This window comes from Apteryx mantelli, chromosome 12 (genome assembly GCF_036417845.1).
Source record: "Apteryx mantelli isolate bAptMan1 chromosome 12, bAptMan1.hap1, whole genome shotgun sequence".
In the NCBI taxonomy this organism is placed as follows: domain Eukaryota; kingdom Metazoa; phylum Chordata; class Aves; order Apterygiformes; family Apterygidae; genus Apteryx; species Apteryx mantelli.
In genome coordinates, this window is record NC_089989.1 from 11,864,778 (window position 1) to 11,881,639 (window position 16,862).

Below are 16,862 nucleotides of genomic sequence, written 5' to 3' on the forward strand. Positions count from 1 at the left end.
CCTTCTCCAGCAGTAGCTGGAGGGAAGCCGCAAACCGGGGGGGAGGTATCTGCCAGGACATGCAGTCCGGAAGCCGTGCAAGCCAGTAAAGCCGGCTTAAAAGACAAGCTCTGCTGCTGGGAACGTGCTTCAGCTGGCCCCTCGCCTTAAGAACCCGGCTCTGTGCTCCTGCCCCGCAAGGTGCACGCAGCAGCGTTAGCTTCCCGAAGGCGTGCAGGAGGAGGTCGGGGGCACCCCAGCGGAGATGATTAACGGCTTCTGACGCAGCTAGAGAATTCAGTACAGGGAGGGTTGCAAGGAGCAATCACAGCTGAGGTTTACAAGGCACCCTTGGAGAACTCACACTCGTTGGGGACCACCCCGTTTTGGCCGCGCCCTGCGTGGCTCTGCAGGGCTCTGCTGCAAAGGCTGGTCCCGGCACAGGGGCTCTGCGGTGCCCCAGCTCCCCTTCTGGCACGGGCACCGCTCCAGGCCCACGCTGACCTGCCCCGAGGCCAGGCCTCGCTTCACACAGGCTTTCTGCAGCAAGGGTAGCACCATGCCAGGCTGGACATGCTCCACAGCCAAGGGACATTGCTGGCTCCCGTACGTATAAAGCACATGTGACTTGTGGGACACCAAGGATGGGGGAGCTTCTCCTCTAGCAAATACAATGACAAAAGGTTGGTCCACACACAGCTCTGTGCCAGCACAGGTTAGATCAACCCCCCCCCCCAGCAAGGATCAGGGAAAGCACGACTTGAACAGGAGGACTTCCCAGTCCAGGACCCAACTGCTCCAGGCCGTGGGATGAGGGCAGACTCCCATTGTCTTCCCAAACCTTCTCTTTGCTCAGCATCTCCTGCTTTCCCTCCCCAACATGGTGCAAGAATTCACCTCACTTGAGGTGGCTTCCAGGCAAAGCAAACAACACCCCCAGAAAGAGGCACTTCAGCCTCACAAATTTTTACCAACCATTAAAAAAAAGGGAAAAAGAAAGCTGGGATTATTGGCTTAGGGGTTGAGAGCAGATGCTGCATCCTGCAGCCATCTCTAACTCCCACGCACTGCTAGTGATCCAGAGTCAAGCTTCTACTAGGCATTAAAGGATTGTCCCAGCCAGCCTGGATTAAAGCATTAAATCCCTTTGGGCTGAGTACCTGGTCCGTGCAGCATACCGTGGGGAGCAGAAGCCAGGTCCGAAGTCCGCAAATCTCCGCACCCGAGCTCAGCAGGCTGCAAACGTCTCCTGGCTGGCGGCATCTGATGAGTTTTCTTTGCAGAGGAACTGGAGACGGCCGAGAAAACTGCAAGGGCAAGGGGAGCGCGGGCCGGTGTACAGCCTGCCCGTGGCGGCTCGCTGGGGCTCCCGGGACAAACTGCTGCCCCAGTCCTGGCCCCAAACCTGCGCGAGCAGCCGGGGGGGAACCCGGCCAGCAAAGGCGCGGACCTCAAAGCAGTCGCAGGGTGGCAAGCTGTTTTAAAAATACTTTATTCTTTAGAAAATACAGCGTTCAGTACAGTGTGCTCTGCTTCCCCCAGGCTTCAAACCCCCACCGTCAGCACGCGGCCAGGGCTGCCGGCTCGCACAGCGCAGCGGCCCTGCTCCGCGCGAGGTCAAGGCAACGTCGGCACATTCACTGCCGAGTCGGTCAGACCGGAGGGCAGGTTTCACTGACCTGGTGTTTTCATCTCCTGGGGGGGAAGGGGAGGGTTGTCTTCCCTTGAAACGCAGCTGGTGCCCAGCAGCAAGGCTCGCTCTCCCCACAACATCCCTTCGGGAAGCCTAATTCACAGCACCAACCTCACGTCCTCCGAGGCTGGTGGCGGCCCGTGAGGGCTGGCGATGTCTCCCGGCACCACCGGCCACTCGCCAGAGCTGCAGCCCTTCCCGGCACGCAGCCTGTCTCCAGCCACCCTCGGGCGAGCGGAGAGCAGCGCCCAGACCCCAGGGGAGCCCGGCTGGGAACGGGGTGGGCAGCACACGGGGGCCATCGCAGCTTCCAGGGCTGTTCCCATGCAAGGATTTGGGGGAGCCCACGCAATTTTTAAGAGGTGCATTGAGGTGGCGGCCAGCCCGGGCTAGCCGAGCGCAGCGTCTCCACGGGGCAGCTGCGGAGCAGCTCCTGCCCCGGCCTCTGGGCCCCCGGGGAGGCCAGGCTGGAGGCCTCACCCCATCTCTGCACCCGCTTCCCTCACGACACCCACAGGCAGGAGCAGGGGAGGGCGGGACAGACGCTCTCCTAAAAACCAAAGCAACCGATCCGTGCTGCCGGGAGGGCTGAGGTGGGCAGGGAGGAGCTGGGAAGCAGCCCTACCCACCCCACCGTTTCCTTGGGAAGGCACCTATCCGGCTGCTCCTTCTGCCCCGCTGGGACTACCTAGGACCAGAAGTTTCTCGCAGGGAGGACAAAACTCAGGAGAAAGGATGGGGCAGAGTGAGGCCAGCTCCCTCCCTCCCTCGCTGGCCCCAAAGGTACCTGTGATCCCGTAACAGATACCAGCCGGCCCGCGACGCACACAGCGACGGTCGCTGCCAATAAAGCTCGGGGATGGGACTGAAGCAAACTGAAGGGCGAGTCCTGCTCGGGGACAGGGAGGTGAAAAGCTCCCCCAAACCAAAGCCCATGGGGCGGCCTGGGGTACCTGGAGCGGGGGCCTAGGGCTCGGGGCCCCAACGGTAACTGCGAGCCCAGAGCTTGCGTCAGGTCAAGGAGAGGAACGCGCCTGCTCCTGTCCTTAACCTGCCTTGGGTGTCGGAGATGGGGCGAGCCCAGGCTGTAACAGCTCCCTCCGAGGGAAGGGCCAGAGCTCCATGGGGGCTAGAAAGGGGAACGCAAACGTTGCCAGAGGCAGAGTAACCTTTCTCCAGGGGAGATGCTATGCTCAGGGCTCACGAAAGGCCTTCCACCTTCCTTCCTATCTCCTGTAGGCAAGGACTGCCATTTCCCACCTAAACAGAGAGGAGTAGGAAAAGGAAGCGGAGCTGGACATAACCCTTCCTCCTTCCCATCTGCTGCCTGGCACCCCACTTGCACGTGCTTGAAAAGTCTGTGCAGGTGGCCGTGAAAAGAGGGCTCCAAAGTCTGGCTGAACCACATGCAGCCACAAATCTTTGGGAAAAGGTGATGCCTCCCTCTGATTCACTCCTAAAACAATGCCCAGGGCCAGGATATTTCACATCTGTGTTACATCCGGCAGCCCACAGGAGCCAATCTCAGGGACACCAGTTTTCAGGAGCTACCAGCTCGCCTCCCATGCAGCCTTCTGCACAGGCAAATGCAATGCACACAGGTGGGCTTGGGGGCCTCTCCCCCACCAAGACCCCTGTGGGCAGTGAGGGGAGGTGAAGCCCAGCCTCGGTGGTGGTGGCTTCACAACCACTCCAGCACAGGACACGCTGGGGAGGCCTTTGCTACCGGAGCAGCTCACGGGGACAGCATGGGATGGCCGCGGGCTGGGTCCTTTCTGTGTGGGAAGGTCTCTGCCCTGCTTTTTCTCCCCCTTGGGAAGCCACAAAGCCAGCCAGCAGAAGCAGCAAGAGCAGAGCAGCTGGAAAACAACAGCTACCGCTTGCATTTTCACAGGGGCCTGAAGCCAGTGCCTCTGGCCTCGAGACAGGCAGCTCCTCTACAGAGGCTGCTCTGCACAGTACACAAGCAGCAGAGGGGAATGGGAGAGGCATCTTCATGCCCAGAAAGGCAAATCCAGATAAAATACAGGGCTGGCTCTCAAAAGAGAAAAACTTTCCTGCCACAAATGTCAATCACAGCCACAAAGCTCCCTGCACAGGGACAGCGTCCTGTCCGCAACCTAACAGTGCCCGGCCAGCTACGAGACTTGCATAGAGGGGCTGCTTAGACCAAGAGACTGGGAAGGGGAGAGCAGAAGTCTGTAGGAAGGGGGAGCAGGGAAAGAAACATTTTGTTTTCCAATATTAAACTAATCCCAAATGTCATTTCCTTCCTTTGCATAGAGCAACTTGCAGGTAAATCCTTCAGTTGGTGCAGGTACCAGGTAAACCGGGGGAAGCATCGAGAGCAACAGCCGCAAACCCAGGTGGGTCTAGAACAAGCTGGGGAAGTGTTCCCTGTTGTTCTTGTCCTCCTTCAACTGCCCCAGGACTTGCACAAGGACACGGGAAAGAAACAAAAATACACCCAAGTTCCCTGCCCTCCCCTCCCCACCACTCCACCCCAGGAGGGAAACAGGCTGCCCTGATTTTAAAAAGGAAAGAAAAGGAAAAGAGCAGGGGGAAGGAAAAGAAAGGCTGAGATGGAGGGAAAAGATCCCTAAGTCAGCAGAGAGGCCTGGAAGTGGAGGGGTGGAAGCTGGGAAACACCATTTGGATGCTGTCCTGTTCACAGCCCTGTTCCTGCCCCGTCCTCCTGCCCCTCCGGGATCTAACTGTCTTCGCCGTTCTCTCCTGGCCCTTTGATAAGTCGCTTCTGTCCTCGTTTCCCCACAGGCCCCTTGGGCTTGGCGAAGGCCTGCTTGAAGGCATGCTGCTTGGGGTGCACCTCATCATAGAGGAACTCCGCCGTCAGCTCGGCTCCATCATCTATCTCGATCTGCGTGTGGAAATGACAAGTCAGTGCTGTGCTGCTGGCTCCTGCATGGAGAGCCAGTGCCTCATCCCATTCTTCAGGGCACCAAAACACTAGTCCCCTTGGGGATCTCCCACCCCTCCTCTCTAAGCTCACCAGTGGGGTTTGCTCAAGGATCTGGAGAACCCAGACAACGGCCATTCGCAGGAGAAAGCACCAACCCCACTGTGCAACCAGCCCCTCACTCAGCTTCCCCACTGGATGGGCCAAGGACACCGCAAGGGGTGCCATGCTCACAGGAGGGAAAGCGTCTGGGTCTTCTCACTCCCCCAAGGCCCTGGACCAGAGAAACTCCAGGCCAGAAGGGATGCAGGGCAAATACCACTCCTCTCTCGCTAAGTAGGAGAATCTTCCCCCAAACCACAGGCGCTGGGAACACTTGTTAGGGATGGGTTAGACAGGCCAATGAACCACTGTTCCCAGTTTCTCCAGCTCTCTCTTCAGGCCACTTTGAAAGGACTCTAGCAATCCTTGAGGCGTCCCAGACTTCCCTGGAGGAGGCCCCATTCAAACCCACAGGACATGCTGCCCTTTGGACACGTGCCTTTGATTTGACCATGGCACATTCCCTTGTGGATGCCCTGCACAGCTCTCTCCAGTCATGTCCAGGCAGCTTGGACTTACCTTCTTCGCTATCTCCAGGCAGAACTCCTGCTCTACAGTGTCAAGCAATCGGCTCTTGCAGCTGGAGTAGAGCATGCGCTCTTTGATGCTGCATTTGTACCCAGGCATGGAGTAGATAAACACTGCAAGAAAAGAGCAAAGAGAAAGGGTCACAGCACTGCCTAGGTTCATGGCCAAGGAGCACCAGGCAGGGGGCAGCCAGCAGATCCTAGCTTGGTCTTCCAGTCCGAAGAGTCCCACTCTACTCAGCTACAGAAGTCAAGCTATCCCACTGACCATATAGCCTGTCCAGACACCCCTCCGCAAATCTTTTCTGGCTCTACTGTGCCCTCAGATGCCTGTAACACAGCAGCCACCAAACCATCCCAGAATGCTTTGCATCAGCTCCAAGCACACTACGTTCAGCTGCACTCTGGACACTCCAGCGCCGTGAACTTGTGTGCGTGTTTGACAGCTTCTTTCGGCACCAAAGGGCTTGCTTCTTGTTAGGCTAACACCCATCACTGGAAGATGGCAAATGGGAACCAGTTCAAGGCCCCCCAGCACCATTCACATCACCGGTATGGCTTGTTCCCCGAGAGAGCAATGCTCCAGGGGAGAGCAGACAGTTGGCTGGTCCCTACTGATGTGGGCAGAGCACCGGCTCCGGGAAGGCTGAGGGGGTCTAACAAGCTAACCACAGGGACAAGAGTACAGCCACGACTCACCAACAGACTCCAGGTAGTCCCCTTCATGAGAGTGCTTGTACAGAAAAAAATGGTAGCGAGCAGAGTCCTGGGGGATCCTTTTGGGCAGGTCAGCTATCTCCGTGGGGCTTGTGTGCACCAGGTCTATGGTCTCCCGCTCCAGATCCAGCTTCTGATTGACAAGGGTATGAGAAGAGGTAAAGTGAGTGAGATTTCAGCGGTCAGTGGATACTCGGACAGGGTCAGAAAAGCTCCACAAGGGACCTACCAGCTGGATGTAATTGATTTTCTTCTGCTTTAGCGCCTGGATAGCTTGCTGAGCATCCAGCTGCAGGGGGAAGGCCAGGCCTTGCAGGGTCTGGTGCTTGCTCTCCACGCTGATCTCTGTCTTCACCTGGGGACAGAAACCACCCTGAGCATCAGAGAAGAGACAGGTGACGCAGCAAGGGGTAGGCATAGACCAAAAGGAAAACCCACCGACCACGCTGCCTCTCAGCTCCACCGGGACACAGCCACATCGGCCTGTAGTGTATTCCAGGTGAGCCCAGGCATTTCCTTCTGCCCAAAGCCAAAGGCAGCAGCCTCGTACTTGCCTTTCCTGGGGCCAGGGAGGCGCAGCACATGGATAGCTCACCTGCGCTAGGGCCTGCCCTGTCCCTTCCCTCCTGTGGGAGCTGTCCTGGGGTCACTGAGGCAGTAGAGGCACAGCCCTCTCTGGCTTGACCAGGCAGCCTGGGCCACCTCGCAGTGCTCCCCGGGATCAACACCGGGCAGCTTAAAAACATGCAGGCATGTAGGAGAAGCAGATGATTCCTGGCAAAACTGCCTCAGATGCCCCAAGCAGAGGCAACGGCTGTACCTCAACCTGCAAAAGGTTTCTGTGCAGCATTACATACAAGGAGCCATCTGCCATCCATCTTGCAGTGAAAGAAACATTTAAAATTCAGAAAGACTGTGGTGTTTCTCACAGTACCACTGCTCTTGGGGAAATAATCTGTCAGAGTCTGGATCCAACCATGCATCCCCATGCTGGTGTTTCCCAACCCTGCAGGTTTAGACCCCCCTCCCCTCCTCTGCACAACCGCTCCCAGCAAAGAACGTCTCAAAATCCCACTGGCTTCATTTACATTTCTCAGCACAAGACTGTGTTTGCAATGAATTCCCAAGGTGGGATAGCTGAGGGGTATTGTAACCAATGCTAGTGCATGTTCCTCTCTTAATATCTCCAATAGCAATGTGTGGGTGAAGGGGGGGAACCCTTAAATCACCACATTTAACCTTGTGGGTCCATGGCCCCTTCTAAGAGGCCTGCAAAAAGGGACTTAACAAGCCCATCGCAGGTCAGTTTAACTGTGGCGTACAGATATCCACTCTGCCACGGGAGTACAGAAGTAGAGATCCACAGCTCAGAAAGGTCCCAGCCACTCTTTTCAAGCAAACCCTAGAAGACGGAGGCCCCACTTTGCATGAGCAGGAAGCATACAGCAGCCAGGCCTACAACTAGGTCAGCAAACCCACTCTCCAGGACACCAAAACCCACTTCAAAGAGGGAGAGCGACAGAGCAGAGAAGTCACAGGTGCTTCCCACTGGGAAGTCACATCACCCCAACAGCACATGCTCTCCACAGCCAGGAGCCTCTGTCCCGAGCAGGACACCCCCATTTGGGACAGAGGCAATCCCCCTGACGGGAGATGGCACAGAGGATGATGTGACCTTGTGAAGAGGGAAGAGAGAGCTTAAAGCACAACATACTGCAGGCATGGCGTACCTCCTTGGGGCTGGGGGACTCTACCAGCGATGGGCAGCAGCAACAGCCCCCTACCATCTGTCACAGAATACAGGGAGATGGAGTCACACCGACGACCAAAGAGCTAGTCCCACCTATCTGCAAAGCTTCAGGCACTCAGTTTGCCCCACTAATAAACAGTCTGGCAATGGTAGCCCTGAGGCTCTGCTACGAGTGTGGTTTGGTTTTGTTTGGGATTAGTTTGGAGGGCTTGGGTAAAGACAGTCCAGCCATTTTTTGATGGAGATAGGGAAGAAAATCCACTCATGCTCAAAAACAAACCCAGAAAACAGCAAGAGGTGTTCAAGCTCACATCTCAAAAATGGCCCAGAAGCAACAGGGGAAATTTGCTGTGGGAACAGGCCTTGCTAGAGGTCTGGTGTTCACTGGGTAAAGGTCAGCGGCCCTTGCAAGGTGCCGAATACAGGGCCCCAGGCCAGCAGTGCTGGAGGTCTGATTCTCCTGTTGCAGGCCAGAAAGGCTGCACGCGTCATTCCCTCGGTGACTCCAGTTAGATTCACTGCTCGGTCACCGTGCTTTGTAACGGGAGATCCTTGTTATAACCCTGGCAGGACTGGAGCTCTGGGAAGATCAGGGATTTGCCCAGGGGTTACACCTGGGATCAGCGGCAGAGCGAGGACTACCACGGCAGCCACCCTGAGCGCAGGCTGGGAGTTCAGAGCTCTGCAGCGGTGCGGGAGGTGCTGGGCTCCTGCAGGCGCTGTGCTGGCAGCCCAAGCCCTCCCCATCAGCTCACTGAAGTAGAAAGAGAGTCAGGAGCAAGGCAGTCCAGAGTTTTAGTCCCCGCTTCTCCCTCCATCTGACACGGACCCTTTATGGATGCCTCATCCCAAAGTCGTTCGGCAATTCCCCAAGGGAGAGCGAGGGGCTCGGCCAGCCACGCTCCCCAGAGGGTCACTCAGAGGGGGGGACAGGAGCGAGAGAAGCAGAGCATGCAGAAAATACTCCAGGGAAAGAGAAAGACAGGCACAGGGCGAGTGCACAAACTAGCCGGCGGGCAGCCTACCATCTCCGTGCTAGAGTCCTGCGAACACGAGTCCTGGGAGCGTGGGGAGAGGAGAGAGACCATCAGCTCCCCCCGGCGCGCAGGGCACGGGTGGGCAGCACAGAAAGGGAATCTCATCTGAAACGGGGAGGGGAGCAACGCGGGAGGACGGAGGCCTACCATCTCTCTGCCGGAGGCCAGGGAACGCAGGTCCTGGGAGCATGGGTAGGGATAACAACAAAAAATACATGGAAGACATCAGCAGCAGAGAGGCCCGAGAGGGAGAGCCTGCTCCCCTCGGAGCGGGCGTGTGCGAGCTGGGGGCACAGGGAACACGCAGGGAGCAGAGAGGTGACAACAGAGAGATGGCAGCTCTGCACACTGCCAGTAGGGCCTGCACTGCCTCCAGGCAGCCCTGCTCACCTCCGTGGGTGTCTCCATGCAGAGCCAGTTGCTGGCCTACCTCTTGCACTGGCTGATCCCAACCCAGGGATCAGCCTGCGTGGGCTGGAGAAACTGTTCTGGCAGCAGCAGCCGCTCATGGCAGAGGCTCCGCAGCCCTGTCCCAGGGCCAGCCCCAAGTGCTGTCAGAGACACCAACGGGCGGCAGAGGTGCACGGATGAGTTCCTGTCCCCTTCTCAGGAAGGGTAAGGGTGGGAGCAGGGGACCCCGCCAGAAGAGCCCACCCAGCACCCAGCCCTGCTCCTGCCTCTCAAGCAGCATGGCCAGGAACAAGCGTGACCCACGCTGTGACAGAGGATCCCACACTGGCATCTCGTACAAGGAGCAGAAAAGCGCACGGACAGTCCCACTGCCATGACTGGTACAACCCACCAGCACAAAGATGGGCACTTTGCTTATGTTGTTACAAAGCCTGGGAGACTCTTGGAGTTGAAGCCCAGACCTGAAGGTTGCTGCTTTTAGGATGTGGAGATGAAGGAGTTATGGCAGTCACAGCAATAGATTTTGGGCTATCCCCTTCCAAATCACATACACCCAAGGTTTGGGGAAAAGATGCTCAAATCTTTAGCCTTTTCCACGCCAAGTTTTGTGGAGGATTAGCCAGGAGTTCACTGTATGTAAACATACAGCTCTCAGAAAGCAATTGCTCAAGGGTCATCTTGGAAGGGGTGGACGGGTGGGCTGACCTCCAAGCTCTGCTTTTCTGTGGTCCTATGGGATGCCATGGACATCAGCAAGGGACCAAAGGCAAGGCAAGCATTCACGGATTCAGAGAGCACACAGTCTTGCCTAGTTGTACCCTGTGAAAAGCAGAGCGGTGGTGCAAAGAATTTACTACCACAACACCTCCAGATCCTCATGTTTCTCCCCCTTAAATGCCTTGGAAATTAAATGAGGCTGCAAGGATTAGCAGGAAGGGAGAGCTAAAGCTTCAACACTAAGCATGCTAAAGGCAGAAAATCCCAAGAGACTGAAGGTTGTCCTAGCAACGTTAACTCCGCCACATACCACCTCCAGGAATATTTTCTACTCCTTCCCTTGTTAAAATGTAAGCGTTAGTGTCTGGCTCATTGAATGCCTCCCCGTCACACAACCCAGGAGACACGCACGACACAGCTGAGCGTGTGCCACATTCTGCAACTCCCAGCTCAAGCCTTGGCATCAATGCAGCTCGCGGGCTCCAGCACTGTGTGTGGGTTCTACATTATCTCCTTTTCTTTAGGGTCTGGATTTTTTTTTTTCTTTTACACTCGATTGCCAACCCGAAGCCTGTAGACAAAACTGACATATAGAGGACACTGGCTACACTCCCCCCACAGCCCTGATGATTTCTGGACCGCAATACCTACCATGTTCTTACGTTCTTTGCTTCACTGTGAACATCAGCTTGTGCTCATTACTTCGCTATAAAACACTTAGTGCATCCCAGCGCCCACACTCCCAGCCAGAAGGCCGCCAGGGAGCGTAACTGCAATTGCTGGCAAGGGGTTGGTCTCAGCTACTACGCTGTAGGCACAGCTACAGGTGCTCCATTTCCACCACCAGTTTTACAGAAGGCAGCTAATAAGCATTTCACTACATCCTGGGGAAACCTTCAGGGGGTTTCTGGCAAGAATGACAAAGTCTCTGCTCCGCTTGTCCCCTAACACGCTGCACAGTAGCTAACAGCTACACGCCCGGTACGCCCTGCACACACACAGCAGTTCAGGGCCACAGCAGTCGTTTTTCCTCAATCCTTCTGCCTCATTCCACAGCTCCAAAGCTGCCTGCGTTTCCCCCGTGATGCCCACAGATGCGAGACGTGAGGAATTGCGGAGAGCAGCTAATAAGCGTTTTCCCCTCCTGCATGCTTATCAGCGCCCGATAAACCCGGCTCCCGCTACGCACGTCTGCGAGAGTCTGCAACGCCTCGCCGAGTGCTTCTAGACCGACTTTCCCTTTGTGGGCGTTACTGTAGCTCGAATGAAATTAAAAGCTGTTTCTAGACTACTGTCTGCTGACAACTTCCAGCTCAGTAAAGCTGATGATGTGTTTTCTGGCTGTTTCAAAGCATTTTAAAGCATTAAGTAAATGGCAAACTTTTGAGAGCTCCCACCATGCTTCACCCAACAATCAAGTAAGAGGGTATCACACAACATCACCTCTCTCTGTGCAATTCTCCAACTGCAGTAGAAGCCCAGATAATGCAGCAGAAACCTCTCAAGGTCTCCTGCTTTACAAGAGGTAGGGCAGCTTCCCAGCTGGGACAAACGATCCTTGCAAATCTCATCAGCATGTGCCCCACATGGCTGGCTTTCCAGTCCCCTGTGCAACTCCCATTCCCAGGGGTTAGCAAACTTCTATGTCCTTTGCACTGACTTGAACTGAAATTTTTCCTCTCTCCCTGACTCAGCCCATTGGTTTTGTTTTTAATCCCAGAGCAGTGCAGAGCAGTTTGGTTAAGTTGCAGACATTTTTCCCAATTTTTTTTTTAGGTGGAGAAAGGCTAACACTGATCACTTCCCTAGAAGCATGTTTTCACATCTCATGTAAACTGAAAACTGGTCTGGGGGAAGAAAAAAAAAAAAAGCCTGCCTACACCCAGAAGAGGTGCGTCCCAGTTTGATTCCTTCCCATCTCACCGCAGAAGTCTGCTTTGCTGCTCCTTAACTCAGTGTCACACAGCCCCCAGCCCCAGCCAGGCTCACCGCCTGGCAGCTCCATCCTCCTGCTCTGCTGATGCCTTTCACCTCCCACCCCTTCTTCTCTGCTCACACTTCTGAGCCTGGTATCTACGGAGGATCCCAGGGAACTTCTGCCAGACAAGAAATACAGCCACCTTCAGGGTGAAAACTGCAAAACTGATCAGCATCTTGGACAGTCGTGCACCAAAACCATAAGAAAGTGAAAATGAGAGGCGCACCGAAAGCAGCAGCTCCAGGCGAGGGGCAGTTACACGCACAGTAAAGCACTGACATCTCAACCGCTTGCAGGTTAGTGTCTTTTAAAGAAACAGTGTCCCTTGTGTCACTTCCAAAATACTAATCGATTTGTTAAACGCAGGGGTACGTGCAGGACCCTTCTCGGGGTGCAGTTACTATTCCTGAGCAGTAAGAAGGCCAGATACACAGAACTGCTGAGATTAGGCTGCTTTCCAAGTCTTGGCCAGCCAGGACTATCGGCTCGCATACCCTCTTTATCTACTCCCACAAAAGAAGAAACTGAGTGTTTAAGCTAAGCAGCACATGGGAGCTCTCTGACACCACGGCCGTGGTACGTGGGGCTTGGACAGGGTGGGGACAGCGAGTGAAGGCAGGAATGCAGATTCAAGAGTGCTTATGTTCCACAGAGCAAATAAACCAGATAAAATAAATGCCAGCATCACGTCACTTGCAATGCAGGTGCAATTACTCCAGCCTGCAATCCGAGTACCTTCATGGAGCAGCATGGTTTGGGGGTTTGCAAGAAGATAAGGTAACCTCTAGGTTACTGGCCAGTGTCACAACACTTCTGTAAAATGCATGCAGTGTGCACATACACACAAGGATGCAACAGTTTTTTTCCCCAAACGACACTGATGCTGAGACAGGAGGCATCACTGTATTAAGCAGGATGCTACAGGTTGGGTAATGCTCACGCAGCCCCTCTTGATCAAAATACTCCACTTTGCATCGCCCCAGAAACTCGCTCTGAATTGCACGTACTGCAGAGTTACAGGTTTTCCCCCATCCCAGACAACTGAGTGTGGACCGAGCGACAGAGCAGCAGTTCCCACTGCCTGCTGCTCTATGCAAAGGGAAGAGCAGAGGTCGCACTCAGACCAACATAGAGACCCTTCAGCAAACTGATTGCTTTGGGTTTTCACACCTTTAAATCTGCAGGCAAAACATTGATTTTGCTTTCTCTAAATGCAAATGACTATTCCCTGCTGCACAGGCTTGCACAGGGGACAGTGTACCTTTAAAATAAAAACAAAGCAGAAGAACTTCAGCAGCTCATTCACTCAGCAGCCACATCTCCCAGATGCAGTCGTCCCACCCAAGGGGGAGCGTTGGGGGGGGGGGGGGGGGCAGAACACAGCAGGTCAACCAGAAAACAAGCAACACAGGCACCACTTACCTGGGCCACTTTACCCTGCAAGACACAGCCAAGAAAAGCACTTAATGCTGCAACACTGACCAGCCAAGGGGACAGCACAGGAGCCCAAAGGAGCCAGAGAAAAAGCAGCAGAGGCCAGACCCACTGTGACAGGGCACCCGCAGCACGGATCTTGCCCTTCTCCAGGCATCATCTTGCATCTTCCAGTGCAAATCCTGCCTAACCTTTCCAGGACCAGAGCTGGGAGAACTACGCAGAGACCTTCCGGTGCAGACTGCCCCTTGCTGGGATCTCCCAAAGGCCACTTGGCTGACACAGCACCATGCAGGCAGCAGAGTTTACCCCACTGCATACTCAGCTGTGACTCTGCAGGACAAGGAATAAACCTCACAAGTCTCTGAGTCTGCAGATGAAGGAAATTTTAGGTGTCACCAAGGCAAAGGGATGCAGAAAAAATCCAGTTTGGAGAGATCGGGTTCATGGGTGGTAGGAGCTATTCTTGCCCTTTGTTGCAAAAGGGCAAGGAAAGGAGGCCAAAAGCCTGTTAGCCCTTCCCAATTTACAAGGTGAAGGCCAACGCCTGCAGGGGCCTGCAGGAAGGGAAAGCACAAGGGGAAGAGACGGGAGGGGAAGATCAGCAGCTCAGCGCTGCAGCACTGTACAGAGATCCGCTTCAGCAGGTGGAGACCTCCTGTCTCATCTCTGCCACTAACTCGTGCAATGGGACTGCTTGGCTTCATGTCACCCAGACATTCACGTCCTGATCCATCCATGAGCACCAAAGACCTAGTGCCAGCCCAGGACATTTCCAGAGGACTGTTCTCCCCAGCACCCAGCTGCTTCCACATGAAATCCCCCCCAGGTACGACTGCTTCCAGGCAGCCTTTGCACCCAGCGAACTGATCCCATCCATTGCCTCAGTGTTTCCTCAGTACCACACATGGAGCTTAGCACAACTGCACTGAGATGCCTCCTGGGAGGCTACGTTTTTGCTTGTGGTGTTATAGCCTTGCTGTCCCTCATCCTGTGCCACGCCACTTCCCAGCACGTAAGTCTGAAAATTTAGCCTGAGAAGACGACTTTTTCTTTTGGGACCGAATCCCTCATTTATAGCTATAGAGCAAGAGCAAGAGAAAGTACAATGCTGAAATCAAAAGATAAGTCTGAATTCTTCCTGCCTTCCCCTCCAATTGAAGCTCAGTTCTGTCTTTTGCCCTGATACCTAAAGCAGATCAGAGACTGCATGCCGGCTTTCAGCCTCGGACAAGCCATCTTCTAATTGCCAATTACAGCAAGTGAAACAGACACCTGAGCACAAGTCCTAGCAAGGAGAGAGGAAAAAAAAAAAGACGACGACTTAAAATTCCTCTTTATGCAGGGAATTTGACCACGAGTCATGGGGGGATACTCAGTCCACCTCAGCAAGAGCAGGACAACTGGTTAAATAACAGAAGCATGAGTGAGCTCAATAGAAACGAACTCTCTCTGCAGGCAAAAGCTCCCGTCGGGCACAGGCAATGCTGCCTCTGCGAACCAGCCCTGTGTCCCAGAGTGTTACGTGCCCTGCGGTGAGCATTTCTTACTGAGGGACGGGGGGACACCCACCTCGTTGATGCGGATCTGCTGGAGCTCTTGTTCAGCCGCGGTCAGCGGCGCTGGGGCGGAGCAGGACGACACGTGCTTTTGGTAACCGCCGAGGGACACGTCTTCCTGCAGGCACAAGGACAGAGCAGGAGGGGAAGCGTCAGGGGCCCGTGAGCACGGCTGTGTGGTGCCAGGCCAACCTGTCAGTGCAGAGCTGGAGGGGAGCACTGCTGGATGCAACCCCAGCCCCGAGGCCAGGTCTGAACTCCCAGGCCAGTCTCTGGCTCTCTTCTCACTAAGAAATAAGACACTAACACCAGTCCCAGCTGCAGCTAACCCAGCACTAAGGCTGGGCAGCCTTGGACCTTAAAGCCACAACTGCCAGCCTCTCAGAAGGGGAGCAGCCATGCCCCAGCACTTTGACCACCTCAGATGAGAGTCAACCACTCCAAAAAGCCTCCCACCAACTACTGCTAGATAGGGAAGGCCACCCAGATAACCAGCACTGCCCCGGCTCTGCAGCAACTCGCTTCTGGAGTGACACTGCCACTGCGTGGAACTTCTTTTCCCTCTAAACACAAAGCACCTCTCCGGACCTCTTAGGAGCCTTCCTCCCACCTCTTCCGCAAACCCAGCCTCTGTCAGTGGAGAGTGCAGGCTGAAGGCAGCCCCTTCTGCGCCACCTCCTGCGGCCTCACACCTGGCCAGGCATGTTTGCCCTGGGCATAGGCGCTGCACAAAAAGGTGGCAGCAGTCTTCCAGGACACCAAAGCAGCACAGTAAAAAAAACCCTCAGTAGTGTCTCCACCAATGCCAGTGTCTCACATCCAAGGTGGCCTCAGCCCCGAGTCTCGGGCAGGCTCCTGAAGCTCAGATTTTAATCCAAAAGGCTAGAGAGTGGAGCGTGACTTCACAGGGCAACTGTGACCATACCTTAACTGTTCCAAACATCTCGTCCTTTATGTGCCCCCCTCCGAACTCTTTCTTCACTGTGGCTCTGGTTGCTGCGTAAAGCATCTTCAGCCTGACCTGTGCAAGGAGACAGACAGCAAATACAGTCAGAGAGGAGGAATACAACAGGTTGGAGACCATCACCTCTGCTCTGGAGCAGTCTCTTGTATTAGCAGTTGTCTTCTCATCTGCTGATAGCTGCAGCACTGGCTTTACAAAACACCAAGCTCTAGATTATACAAACAGCCTGTCCTGCCACCACCTTCATTTGTGACTAAAACCACAGTTGATGTTGCCATTCAAGACTCAGGACATCCCTGGGAACTGGCTCGTTTCAGGAACTCTGCAGCACAACAAGGAACAAAGTCATCTCCATGCTTTTCAAGAATGTGTTAACCAGAGACCATTTTTAATAAGTACTCCAAAATCAAAACTCTCTAGATGCTGAGATGCCAGGCTCTCTCGCGCATGCCCTCTCTCTTTGAGCAGAAACCTTTCCCTGGCTGCTCATGCTGCAGAAAATTGCCCTGTAAACCACCTGGAAACGACTGCCTGGTTTCTATTTTGATTTTGTTTCTAACCTTAGCATTGCCAGCTTTAGGGGATGGTTTAGTTTAGCTCCGAGTCAGAGAGGTCACAGAGCAGGCAGGAGAGCATATCAGCTCTATTTCCAGGACCGCGCACACATGGCACAGCCTTCTTATGCTCTGTCCTCAATCTAAGTGGTAAATCCCACAATACATAGATTTATTCTGTGCTTTGCTTTCTTGTCTTAGAGCGCTGGCACTTCAATGGCTTGTCTCAACATTTTTCATCAGCACTTTGGGTTTCTGCAAGAGAAGGTTCAAATACTGCCAGCATCACTTAAAAGCAGACAGCCACCTTATCAAAGAGCACCATGTGAGTCAAGCCAGCATTTCCACAAGCAGCAAAGCTCTTTGGGACATCTCAGACAAATCACCTCAGAACAGAGCTAGAACAGATGATACTAGTGAAAACTTCCACCCTTGAATCAACTAACAGCAGTGCAGAGGATGGAAATTGGTTCCACAGGGAATCCTGCAAACACTTCTGTAGCAAGGGAACAAGAGCACTGAG

General features: G+C 54.6%; 1 protein-coding gene across 1 annotated transcript in view; it reads right to left on the reverse strand.

Annotated features, from left to right (window-relative positions):
• Positions 1–1,455: 1,455 nt before the first annotated feature.
• The window catches only part of TWF2 (twinfilin actin binding protein 2), a 43,886-nt gene continuing 28,479 nt past the window's right edge, over positions 1,456–16,862 (reverse strand). Inside the window, exons 4-9 of the mRNA XM_067303200.1 lie at positions 15,747–15,842; positions 14,835–14,939; positions 6,165–6,290; positions 5,918–6,068; positions 5,211–5,332; positions 1,456–4,550 (exon numbers count right to left, since the gene is read on the reverse strand). Of these exons, the coding sequence (XP_067159301.1) occupies positions 4,383–4,550; positions 5,211–5,332; positions 5,918–6,068; positions 6,165–6,290; positions 14,835–14,939; positions 15,747–15,842 (768 nt within the window). The 3' untranslated portion in view covers positions 1,456–4,382. The remainder of the gene's footprint in view (positions 4,551–5,210; positions 5,333–5,917; positions 6,069–6,164; positions 6,291–14,834; positions 14,940–15,746; positions 15,843–16,862) is intronic.